This window comes from Gavialis gangeticus, unplaced genomic scaffold (assembly GCF_001723915.1).
Source record: "Gavialis gangeticus isolate Ggan-Ray unplaced genomic scaffold, GavGan_comp1, whole genome shotgun sequence".
Classification (NCBI taxonomy): domain Eukaryota; kingdom Metazoa; phylum Chordata; order Crocodylia; family Gavialidae; genus Gavialis; species Gavialis gangeticus.
The window spans coordinates 14100400-14112811 of NW_017728964.1; the positions used below are offsets into that span (position 1 = coordinate 14100400).

General features: G+C 47.8%; 3 protein-coding genes across 3 annotated transcripts in view; all 3 read right to left on the reverse strand.

Moving 5' to 3' along the window:
• MYO15B (myosin XVB) overlaps window positions 1-745 on the reverse strand; it is a 51091-nt gene extending 50346 nt beyond the window's left edge. The window contains exon 1 of the mRNA XM_019503494.1: window positions 635-745. The gene's annotated coding sequence lies outside the window, so the exon portion shown is untranslated. The remainder of the gene's footprint in view (window positions 1-634) is intronic.
• On the reverse strand, window positions 674-9414 carry LOC109286870 (unconventional myosin-XV-like). The gene is made up of 12 exons (XM_019501673.1): window positions 9274-9414; window positions 8578-8673; window positions 7865-7996; window positions 6196-6321; window positions 5821-5898; window positions 5225-5373; window positions 4897-4942; window positions 4281-4405; window positions 4037-4154; window positions 3312-3487; window positions 1975-2068; window positions 674-745 (listed from the first exon to the last, which is right to left on the reverse strand). Exons 1-12 carry the CDS (start codon window positions 9412-9414, stop codon window positions 674-676), a joined length of 1353 nt encoding a protein of 450 aa, XP_019357218.1.
• Window positions 9415-9503: 89 nt separating this feature from the next.
• LOC109286877 (unconventional myosin-XV-like) overlaps window positions 9504-12412 on the reverse strand; it is a 10797-nt gene continuing 7888 nt past the window's right edge. The window contains exons 3-5 of the mRNA XM_019501685.1: window positions 11194-11355; window positions 10750-10863; window positions 9504-9566 (exon numbers count right to left, since the gene is read on the reverse strand). Of these exons, the coding sequence (XP_019357230.1) occupies window positions 9504-9566; window positions 10750-10863; window positions 11194-11355 (339 nt within the window). The remainder of the gene's footprint in view (window positions 9567-10749; window positions 10864-11193; window positions 11356-12412) is intronic.

Sequence of the window (12412 nt, forward strand, 5' to 3'; positions counted from 1 at the left end):
AAAAAAAAAAAAAAAAAAAAAAAAGTCAGCAAGACATTGCTTGGAGTGCGTCAGGCTCCTGGGGGTGGTAAACTGCCTAGCAGCATGCCACCCCTGTGTGCTCTGAGCCTCCTGTGCCTGCATCTGCTCCAGATTAGGATTGCTCTGCCCATTGCCCTGAGGGCACAGCCAGTTGTTTACCTTTCTCTTTGCTGAACAGCTGCTGCCCTCAGAGGTGGAGGGAACCAGCCTTACAACGGCACAGGCTTTGCTACACTTGGAGGTGGTTCTGCTATAGCTATCATGTAAAAATGATGGGGCGAAAAGCAAAACCTTCTTGGGACCTATTCAGGCAACCATTGGCCCTCACCATGGGACAAAGATGCCTTGCGTTCTCTGATCACAGCCTGTGCTGACACCCTGCGTCCATACAGCAGCCTCCAGCCCCAGCCTGTGCCACTCCCTGTGACCCATCAAGCACACAGCAATTAGAAACATTCACCTCCCTCTCATTTTTCCTTCACCTGAAGGCCTGAACCCAGCCTGAAGAGGTGCCCAAAGGGTTCTCTCCTAGGAGGGAGAGGGGACCAAGCTCTCATTTAGCTCTACCCAGTCCCAGCTACAGACTAGGATATTCCCCCACCACACTACTCACCTGCTTACTGCTCCGAGGGGGTGTATGGGGAGGGGGGTCTCACTCCTGGGTTCTCCTGTTTGTCGGCATTGTAAAGACACAGATGTCCAGATGGGAAGCTACAAAGCTGGGCTGGGCCAAGGAGAGGGCAGGCATGCTAAAGTCCGCCCAGGGCAGGGCTACAGGGAAGGGGAGGAGGCGAGGAAGGTTGTGGTTGCAAGCAGGTGAACTTTGAGACCTTTTATTGTCATCCGTCCAAGAGCAGAGCCTTCAGAAAGCAAACACGGATGGGAGGGAAGGAAGAAAAGCAACGCAGCAACTCACTGCACTTCCTCTGGAGAGAGAAGAGCTGGAACCTGTCCAGCCAGGAAGGGACTGAAGCAGAGACAGCACATGTTCTGCCATGGGAGCACGGCATGGCATTAAGTGCCCTGACTGTGGCGCATGCTATAGTGATCCATGGTGGGCATCCTGCAGCCATCCTGCTGATCAAGGGAGTGGTACAGGGGTCTCTTCCTTCCCATCTTGTGAAGCCCGCAAGCCAAAGGGACTATGAGCAAATGTCCCACTTTCCCAACTCTACAAAACTGAGGTCCTGTCTATTCTCAGTTTTCCTCTGCTCTTTGACAGCTTGTTCGAAATGAATTTGACAGGTCTCTATCCTGTGGTAGGGTGCCCCCCAAACAAAACTGCTGCCATCACAGCTGGCATGAAGTAGCTCAGTTACTGGCAGAGAAGCTCAGAGTTTATGGCTCTACAAGGCCCTGGTAGGATCTGAACTGGGGACCTCCAGCACCTGGATCTCCTGCTATTAGACTTATTCAGTCTTACAACTGCATAGGCTTTTTTTTTCCATTTTAAGGGCATCCTTTAAAGCCCCCATGAAAAAGCACCCAGGAGGTTCAGGTGCTCTCACCTTGAGTTTCAGGCTGTGTGATGCAGAAGCTAGTACTCAGAGCCCCCTGTGCCTGCATCTGCTCTGGATTAATGGGCTTTGCCCCTTGTGCTGAGGGCCCAGCCAGTTATTTGAAGGCTCTCTCTTTGCTGAACAGCTCCTGCTCTCAGAGGAGGAGGGTGCCAGGGGTCTCATGCACAGCTTCAGGCTGTCCACCTGGGCACACTAGGGAGCCAAACACAGATCAGGTCATGCCCCACCCCATCCTCAGCTTAGCTGAGGACTTACTCCCAGCCACCTTCACTGACTCAGAGAGCAAAAGGCCATTTGAACAAGCTAGGAAAACTACTGCTGTTTAAGTGCCCATGAACCTATCTCCAGAGGCAGCCCCACCCATCAACCTTATAAAACCAGAGCTGAACACTGCACACCCTTTGCCACCCATCTCTGTGAATAGTATCATTACCCAGCAGTGCTTCCTTCTTTGCACCAAAGGCCTGGAGATTAAAACTGCTCTCCTGAACTGCACCACCGTCTTCTTCAGTCGCTTGTAGCGTTTCCTGGGATTAAAGTGGGGCAGCAGGATAGGGGAGGGAAACACAATACAGCAGAACAGAAAATAGCTAGAACCCAGGATCATGACCCACATTCAGGCATAAGCAAGGCACAAGCCCTGAAACATTGGCAAAGACTCAGCTGAGTTTGATTTAGTTCTCTCTGTGAGGTCTGGATTTCACTCAGAAGTTATAGCTGGGGGTTTTTTTTAACCAATATAGTTAATCAGGCCTTGTGGGGACACAGTTGGACCAGTGTATGTGTGCGCCTACCGAGTCCCTGGAACCGTTATAAACTATCCTGGTAGAAACATGTTTTGGCCAACAGAACTGCAGTGATGTTGGGAGGGCTTTGCTAGTTTAATTATGTCAATATTCATTTGGGGTTAAATTTAAGTTCAAAGGAGCCCAAAGGAATTTGATGCAAAAAATCTAACAGGATAAAATGAGATTCAGGCACTTGGAGCCTGATTTGTAGAGGTATGGGGAGCTATAGGCCTATATATAAAAAAATAAAAGTCAGACTTAACTCCCTGAGGTACCTATAAAAAAATCCCAATTTTTATTCATATTTATTTCTTAACCAGTAGGAGGCACTAGACCATGGGAGTAGTTTATACAATATTGACCTGAGGATCTCTTGATAGATGTCCAGTTAGTTATGACTCCGAACCAAGAATCCCATTAAGCCCAGAAATTTGTGAGTGTATGCTAGGGGACCGCTGCATGCACCTTTTGGCTGCTCCTGTTTATTAGGAAGGGTGCCCAAGCCATTGTCTGTGTAAGGGATTGCATACACTATAGGCTGGGGCCACATTTGAAACCACCTTCCACATATGCTAATGACAAACATGGTTTGGACTTCTGCACAGTGCTCACAAACCAGTTTAAGAAATTCTGCTTCTGACCAAAGAAGCAGTTAATCTACACCACAATCGCTGCTCTCAGGACTGTCTCGGTTTTACTGGACTATGAACCACCCCCACAACCTGGCTAATGACCCCTGTGTGGGAGAAGGTTTGCCAAGGAAGACTCCCCTCTAGTATAGGCAAGGACACAACACAGGTAGTCAGGACCAGAAGCGCATGTCCCATTCATGCTCTCCCACTCCCAAGTGAGGACATCAAGCTGTACTTTGGATATTGAGTCGAAGGAGGCTTCCTCCAAAATCATGCTGGGACTCCAGTAAGCCCTTATGCTTACAGCTGGCCATAGAACAGGAGCATCTGCCTAGACTTTGACCTCTGACCTTGCTAGGTGACCTCTGAAATGAGCCTGGATGACTGTGACCTTCTGCCGGAGGACCTGAAAGCGCCTACGGCTGATGAGGCCTCGGAGTCTCCGCTGGAGGGTGACAATGGCCCAGCTCTGCTTCTGCCTCCACCGTCTCTCCAGTAGCTGTTTGGCCTTCTCCTTCAGAAAGACCTGGCCAGAGGAAAAAACTGCTAAGGGCCAAGAAGATCAGGGCAGTACCTATAACAGGCAGCAATGTTTGTAGAACCTCAACTTTACCCTGAATTCCATGGAGCCTTTATTGTTCTTCATACCAGAGGCTACTCATATGAACAAGTCTACTGATCTCCACTAATCCCTCAATCCAAGCTCTTCTCAATTATTACACAGCATGGGAACATCAGGAAAGAATGGAGATGCATGAAAGGCCTGAGTCTGGGAAACCCAAGAAAGGAACAACAGTGAGGTGTCTAGCAAGGTAGATGGTGTCATGGGATACATAGATTGGATAAGGGAACTGGTGCCTGCAACAGAACTGCAAGAAGGTAGCATTCACCATCTTTACATTTCACAGGCACTACAATTCTCCAGCTAAAAGCAAGGAAAGAGGTAAAGCAAAAGAAATAGTTGAGCTGGAAGTATGCGGTTATGCACAAAGGTGAGCAGCCTACTTTCCATCAGGACCAAGTAGGTGGATGGAAAGGTCTTTGGAATTAAGATACCGTTCTCTTTACACAGCACCTTCGTTATGCCGATCTGATAGAGCTCCGAGGCGTCCCCCACCACACGCAACAGCACTGCGATGCAGTCGTCCCTCTCCTGCAAATTGCTCCGTGTAGGTCCACCCAGAGTCCCATACCTGAAAGGCAGAAGGAAGACATAAAAGAACAAAGTGAAACCCTCCTGCAATTATGTGTTGGCACCGAGTCCCCTTCAATCACATGGACATCTCCAGCCAGAAGGAAGAACAGACAAGGGGAATTACCTGACTAAGAAGGGCTGGAATGGGATGCGGATAGGGTATCCTTCCTTCCTGATATGGATGGCCTCCAGTATCCCAGAATGCCTCAGCTGACAAGTGACATATTCCACATCAAAGATGTTTGACAACTGCAGGGGAAGCCATGAAGTGTAAGAGGGCAGAAGGCAGGGGGAGGAAGACACAAAATAGGGAATAAACAGAAAGAGAGAAACAGAAAAAGAGATGGACCTTTAGAAAAGGTTGGCACATCTCCCAGACCCCCATGCAGGACCATACAGATTTTGCCTCGTTGTTGGGCAGAGTAAACCCTGTGCCCTGCAGGATTCTGAAACACACTCTTTTGCAGCAAGTAACAGACAGCCAGCACCAGAGCACAGACTGAGAGGGAGAGCAGCATGTCACAGAAGAGCTGATCTTGAAAAAAAAACATGCTCTAGGAAGGGGCTTTACAGGCAGGGAACAGCAAACTGCACAAGTGTGTTGCTTCTTACAAAGGAGAGCCAAATTCAGATGGTACCAGCTGGGGAAAAAAAAAAAAGGAGACAGCAAGGGAAGTAACATCCTGCTGAAGGGTTTCCCAAGGACCTGTGCTGCTGTTCAGAAGCAGGAGCTCTCTTACCTTTTTTGAATTGGGCGTGATGCATCGAATAAAGAAAGCATGGCTCCTGCAAGGCAGAGGAAAGGGAAGACACTTTAACAGCCCCATTCCAGAAATGCCCTTGCTATACCCAGGGGCTGCTGAAGCCTTCATATCCCCACGTAGACACTGTCCATCTCTACCGAACAAGGCCCTTCCTCCTCTTCTGGTTCCATCATCCATCACCACCCAGCTAAACCACTCAAATTCCCAGCAATAAAGCCCTTCTAGAACAATCAAGTGAGCGAGGGGAGCTTTCACACTAGGCAGTCAGCAACAATAGGGCTGGTGTCATCCCTGTATCCCTCACCTTCCCAGCTTGGCTGTGAGATCTAGTAGGGACTGATGGAATCTGGACACCAGGGTCGAGGCTGGATGCTTGAGCCCTTTGCCCTTTGTTCCCAGCTCCCTGTACTGGCTGTGATGATCTTTGGCCCTCTGGAAAATTTTGGACATAAGCTTGAAAGGAGAAGAAAGCAGTAAGTTAATGATGTAACACTCTCCTTTGCTGCTTTGAAAGAACAGTCCCTTTCTTCTGGAACTAATGGTCCAAGACTAAGAACCACTCTCACCACCATCTACCCACAACAGAAGGGCTGCAACCGATTAAGGCTACAGGTCTATTCACACCTCCCCCAGACGATATAGGCTGACCTTAGGTATGGCCTCCTGGGTGAGACCAGGCACACTGCTGAGAAATAAGCCCTGCCAAGCCTTGCCCATTTTGGGACTGCCTGACCTCACAAGTTTGCCAAGCAGATGACTTGGCACAACCCCAAGTGCATGCCTTGATACTATGTTCAAGTTCTCTGAGGAGCTTTGATCTTTGTGCTTCTCTGAAGAAAGCACTGGAGAAGCCTGTCAGATACTGGCATCAGAAATAGTTGCCCTAATCATGTGCTATACCTTGAGGCGGCTCTGGGAGAAAATATCAAGGACTTCTGAGCGTAGTTGGTCATGGTTTTTATTCAAGAACTTGTGGACCTGTAAAGTCAAGCTGTGGTTTAATCTCTAGCATGGATCAGCAAACCAAAAAAATACAGAAATTCTGAATCTCCAGTACATAGTCAGGCACACTGCATAAATATTCTGATTTGTCCTCTCGTGACTTAAACACCCAGAGTAACTTCAGAACACAGCAGCTTTTCCTTAGCAGCATCCGCAAGCAGGCATCATCCAGGCACTAGACCAGGAAAAATGCAGACAAGCATCATCCAAAGTACCCAGCGATTATGGCCCCAGACCCCCACAGACTGCCCCAGCTTGACCCCAGGAACTTACCTGGTAGGTGACAGGACCTGCATAGTGCCGCACAGTGAAGACTGGCAAAGGCAGTTTGGGTTTGGTGTACAAAGGACTGTTTCCATGATGGTAATGACACTTCTGGAGGAAGGTATGGTCAGTGGCCTGAGCAGGAGAGGCATACATGGCTTACATTGTCACAGCCAAGTCCTTTATTTAACCCCCATTGTTCAACAGCAGTTGAAGTTGTAAGCATGCATAAAGAGAAGTCCCTCTCTCCCAGGCATATACCTTATGTGGCAAATAGTGAGTTTCATAGTTTCATAGATTAAGGGTCGGAAGGGACCTAGCAGATCTTCTAGCCCGACCCCCCGCCAGGGGAGGAGAACAACAAAACCCCAAAACAAGAAACGGGACTCAAATGAGTCCAGCCAGGTAGGCATCCAGCCTCTTCTTAAAGACCCCCAGGGTAGGGGCCAGCACCACTTCCCTTGGAAGTTGGTTCCAGTTCACTATCCAGTGTGGGTTATACCCTACCATGCCATCTGTAGTGGATGGATCATACAAGAAGATAATAGCAGACATCTAGCAGAGTTACTCCCTTAGCTCGGGTGACAGAGGCTCTTACTACAGTGCTGGGGGTTCTGGGTTTGATTCCTCACTGATGACCCATGGTTGGTTGAAGGAGGTTATTACAGGCAGTCCTCAGACTTACGACACAATTAGTTCCTGAAAAACGTGTCTTAAGTTGAAACGTTATAAATGGGGGGGTTGGTTCCTGAACCAAGGCCCCATACCCTATTTTCACCAAAAATAACCCAGATGAGTAACATAGCTACATTAATGTATTTATATCATAAATAGCAATCATATTGATATGGAAGGGCTTCTTTGAGGTAACTTTGTTGGACTTTTTGAAGGGTTCTTGGCTGGAGTCTTCTCAGGAGTCCTGGCTGCAAGTTTTTCTGGAGTTTTGTCTGCTTTCTGAAAGAAAGTGTCCAAGGCAGTTTGGACAGATGTTCTCCAGGGAGATGAATGACACAGCAAACTTGTTCGCTGGCGTGGCATCGCATTGGATCAAGCGTTGTAAAGTTGAAACCAACATCATAAAGTTGAAACAGGGTGTCAATTTATAAACATTGTAATTGCAAAATGTTGTAACTCAAAATGTTGTAAGTCGAGGACTGCCTGTACATACATTTTTCAAGGCCTTCTGGCCTGAAAGCAATAGAAACATTAAACAAAATTATCTCCCTTTGACTGTGTCACATAACATTAGCTTAGCAAAATTTTGGAGTGAATCAGTCCAAAAATGACCATCCAGCCTTTCCAGAGATGTTCACTAAGACATCACTTTCCAGAGATGTCTATGCCTGGCACCTGTGTCAATCTGCTTTTGAGACAGTTTGTAAAGGCAATAGCCTTTTCACTGCTTAAAATCTACCATAATTATTTTAACAGCTTGTCTCATATCAAAAACCATGATCTTCTTTTCCCCTAAAAGACAAAAATCTCCTTTTACTGAAGAAAAGTAATGAGAAGTGTCATGTGGGCTCATGGCTATTTGGCATAATGGAGTTGTCTTTCAGAGAAGCATTAATCCAGATTAACAAGTCAAAAGCGTAATTATGAAGAGAACACTTCCCACCTGACACAATGACCTTTTTACTCCATTTGTGTGGCTTGACAGCCACAGCAAGTTCCTAACCTGGGTCAATGATGTCTGGTCATCCAGGATGCGCAAGATACCATGGGGCTTTGAAGCAATCAGATCCAGGCATGACTCTTGGTGAATCTTGGAAATGGGAATCCAGACTAGGTCTTCTTGGGTGTATTCCTCCTACCGGTCAAAGATCATCCAGCCAAACCCCGGCCAGGAAAACAAACATCAAATTCAGGAAGTTAGCAGAGATCTGATTGGTTCCTCAGCAAACTAGAGGTTTAGCGTTATAAACATGCATGGTACCTCCCAACTTTAGCCATTAACTAAGCTTGTGGACACTTTTTCTAACATGGGAGAACAGAGGTAGACTACAGCAAGGCAAGGGGCAGTGGACAAGATGTCGAGTCTGGAAATAGCACTCTGCTGTTCCACAAGGGGCACAGCTGGTACCAGTGACTTCCAGCCCTGGCCTTATAAGTTCCAGGTGGTATTTTAGGGTCTCAGATCGAAAAGATGCTGCTTATAGTAAACCACTTCAAGTGGAGAAGTGCTCCAACTGCCTCTTTCTCTACTAATTAACTACAGAATTAGCAATGACTTGTTAATAACCCCCATTCCAGAGGCAAAGCACACTGGTATTAAAATCGAAGAACAGATCCAGTCAATGCCTTTCTTCCCTGTGTGGAAATGCTCTCCAGTTGAGGCTGCCTCAACTCCCTGAATGTGTGCCGTCTCTGCCAGCAAGGGTTTTTTGTTACCTCTTCCTGGGCAATAACTATCTGGCTGAAGAAGTGCTGGAGATGCTCATTGGCAAAGTTGATGCATAGCTGCTCCAAACTGTTCACCCCCAAATCCTGGAAAGATATAGTAAAGTTTTGGAGTCACTGTACTGGCTGCATGTATGTGTCCTGGCTCTTCTATTTCACTTGTTAAAGCAAGTCTTGGTAATTGGTCAATGTAGATCATTAGAACCTAAATGCTGGACCTAAATCAGCACATGTCTCTAACATCCAAGCGATCTATTTGCGTTTTTAAATCACAATCTGCTTTTTGGGCTTGTGGATTGCATTGTTAGTTGACAGTGTGTTTCAGAGCACCACACACTGCCATGCCTCAGTAGAAACCAGAGGTACAGTTTGGGGCCGGGGCAAGTTTGGGTCAAAATGCTGGATTAGTCCCAATCTTTCCCAACTGGCTTGGCCATCTTGTCACACACAGTACAAATGCCAGAGTCCAGACCAAGACATTATTTCCATTGCACCAAAAGTATATAGGACACTACACACAGTTCAGACAGACAGGGCCCCATGCTTTGGGGGACACTGTCTTCCCCCCATAAGCAAACACTTATGAGCTTCCCTCTTGCTTTAACAAGTGAAATAGAAGAACCAGGACACATACATGCAGCCAGGACAGTGACTCCAAGACAGTTTAAAATGAATGGGAAAAGCAACCTCAAAGCCATATATGTCAACAATGCCCACAGTGCTGTCCATCTCCTGAGGGGCTAGCCATCCATTGATCTTCTCCAGGAGCCAGTCAAAGAGCAGGGAATACACAGCCTTGGCAATGGCATCCCTTGGTGGGGGAAGCATGGGGGAAAACCAAACCAGGCAGTTACCAGGAAAATAATGCTCTCAGGCTACTTTCACTAAGTGAGATAAAGTGACCAAGGCAGGATTGGTTACCTGGCATCGATGGCACCTTCTACAGACAAAGGGGTGAATATCCGGTCATAGGATGTCACCTGGATAGAAGGAAGCGTTATTTGTTACAAGGACTCACAAGAAAAGGTTCTGTCTGGAAACCTGTAAGGAATCGATACAGCTTAACATGGGAGTTCTTTGCCCAGGAATCCCCTTGCACAATGCAAGGCAAGACGTACAGTAGAATTTTACTTCTGGGTCTTACTCAGCTGGGAGCCAGTTATCTGAGATATTGGGCTGGGACTCATCCGGACTTAACAGTGTGTCTACACTGTGGTAGCAAGAAGTTCACTCAAGCCACAGAGGAAATAAGCCCTGCCCAGCCACTTCCAGTTCACTTACATCAATGCCAGTGAGGGTGCCCCAAACACCATGTTCCCAACTTGGATAAACAGGGGGCTCAAGGGTGGCAGTTTGGGACATCCTCACTGCATTTCCAGGGTTGGTGGAGCTTATTTCTTTCAGCTGTAGGACAGAACACCCTGCCATGGTATAGACGTACCCCCTATGGCACAATTACTGATTCTGTGATTACTGAGTCAGTAGAAGGGGTGAAACATGTGCCCACTTCAAGGTGCCTTCAGACTGCCAGAGTGAGGTCAAAGGTTTCTCAGCACAACGGAGCACCATGTCCATCTCACACCCACTCACATGCACACATTTAGAGACCCCTACAGGACTCATCTTGCAGTGTGCTGCCTTTTGGTGCCAGCTCCCAGTGTGAAGCCTGCAGGGCTGGGGACAGCATGTTCTCATCAGAGGGCCCAAGCTTTTGGGGACTCTTTTCCTCCTGCACCTTGCTAAAACCCAAGTTCAAGGCACCTTAGGGAACCAAGTCAGAGTTATTCCTGTGGCCGAGCTCTTGCCTCAGGGTATGGTGCCATTTTGGGGACAGATGGCAGGGTAAGTCCCTTCAACTGGCAGCCTATATATTGATTATAGGCCAGCCCCTCTCAGATTCTTACTATGAACATAAACATGAGCCCCCAAGTAAAGAGGTTGTTCTGTTTCATATAACAGCCAAAAAAAGGGGTGGGGAGTGACATTCCTACTTCATGCAGAAGGTGGCTGCTGTAAACAGGCTACCAGTGGCTGCTGCTCAGATCTTCCTGCAGAAAAAGCCCAGGGCTGGGGCAAAGCACAGGTATCCTTTTCAACCCTTTCCCTACACAACACAAGCTCAAGTAGGAGAACAGGGGAATGAAGTGGCCATGATGTACTCACAGTGACCCGATGAGTGATGGCACTTCGCAGGAGATCTGCTGAGACATGCAACAAGTTGGCCACAATCTGGATTTCTGTGTCACTGGGGATGGCTGCAAGTTCAAAGGATCCTTTCTAGATCATGGGGGAAAAGAACAAGTCTAAGCTGATACTGGAGACAGGGTCCCAGACTTGTTACCCAGGGCAACGTCTGCAGAAAACTGGTCTCATCCTCATTGCACAAGGGCAGGTCACAAAACTCCAGTGCCTCATCTTGCCTGACTTTGGCTCTTTAGGCTCCAAAGACCTCAGGCAGCCCAGGTTCTCCTTCTCTGGGTATTTGCAGCAGTCTCAGAGGAGCAGATGAGACTGTGTTCAACAGGGAACAATACCCCAAGTCCCATCATGAGACTGCTGTACTATTCAGTGTCTGTCAACCCCAGAACTAGCAAGGGACTAACATACCTCACAGGAGGTAAAACAGATGTTCCCAAGCTGCAGAACAGCAGCCAGCATTGCCCAGATAGAGGTCAGCTCATCATCCGAGAGGCCAATCCCCTGCAGTGCTTGCACCAAGGCTGTAAAGTCCTGATCGTCCTGCTTCCCCAATAGGTTGCATGCTCTGCCCTGAGAGAACCAAGACCAGGGGTTAAATCACAGCCAGCTTCTCACTCCAAGGTCACATCCCACGACAGGAGATGGACCCCAGGTTGCAGAATTTTGTTCTGGGTTGCAAAATGCAAGGGGACTGTACTGGGCCCATCAGAAGAGGGACCATTTCAGAAACGTTTGTGACCAACACTTTATACTTCATCCAGACCTGGGAGTGTTCAACTCTGGGCTATTAGATTGGGGCTTGGTCCATATTTCTCCTTCCACATCAGGTACGTGCAACCTCAGAAAACATTTCTGCTAACACATATGCTCCCACCTCACAGCAGCTCCTATCACAGACATCCATATGAGCCAAACCTTTCTCCCCTCATAGCCCAAATCCTTCTCCAGCTGGAACCTTCTCTGAGAGTAGGGTGATCTGCTGAAGGCACTGCAACCTGAGGCCAATAAAGAGTCCAGCCTTTGAATAAGAGTTGGAAGCTGTGGGGGGGAAACCAATCTCCTGTTTAGGCCATTTTTGCCCCTAATTGGCCCATCTCTTCTCTCTCAGAATACAAGCTCCATGGACCTGGATCTGCCTTCACCTGCTTGGACTGAATTACGGGTCTAGGATCAGAGACTGAGACCTTTTGCTGCATAATCTGAGTGGCATCACATACATTGTTAATGAGTAAATTAATGAACCCCATAGAGATCATGCTGCGACCACAAATTCATCCCACAACACATTGAAGAACTAAACAGAAACAGAAGAACCAGCTGGGCACTTGAGGGGGGCACCCCACAACAGCCCTGTCTATACATCAGGATGCACCAGGAGAAACTTTAAATACAACTTGTAAAAGACCAAGAGAGCTGAGTGGTAGGTAAAGGCCATGCTGAGTTTCTCAAGCCTGTTGGCACTGAAGCCTTTTCCCAGCTCCAGTCCTGCAGCAAGCTGAGGCTTTCTAAGATGCGTCATGTTGCAATTCACCTGCCACGTATCACCAGGGATATAACGAAGGGGGTCTGTGCCCAACACCTGATGCTTCAGAACAACAAAATGCACACTGCATTTTCTTGAATATCC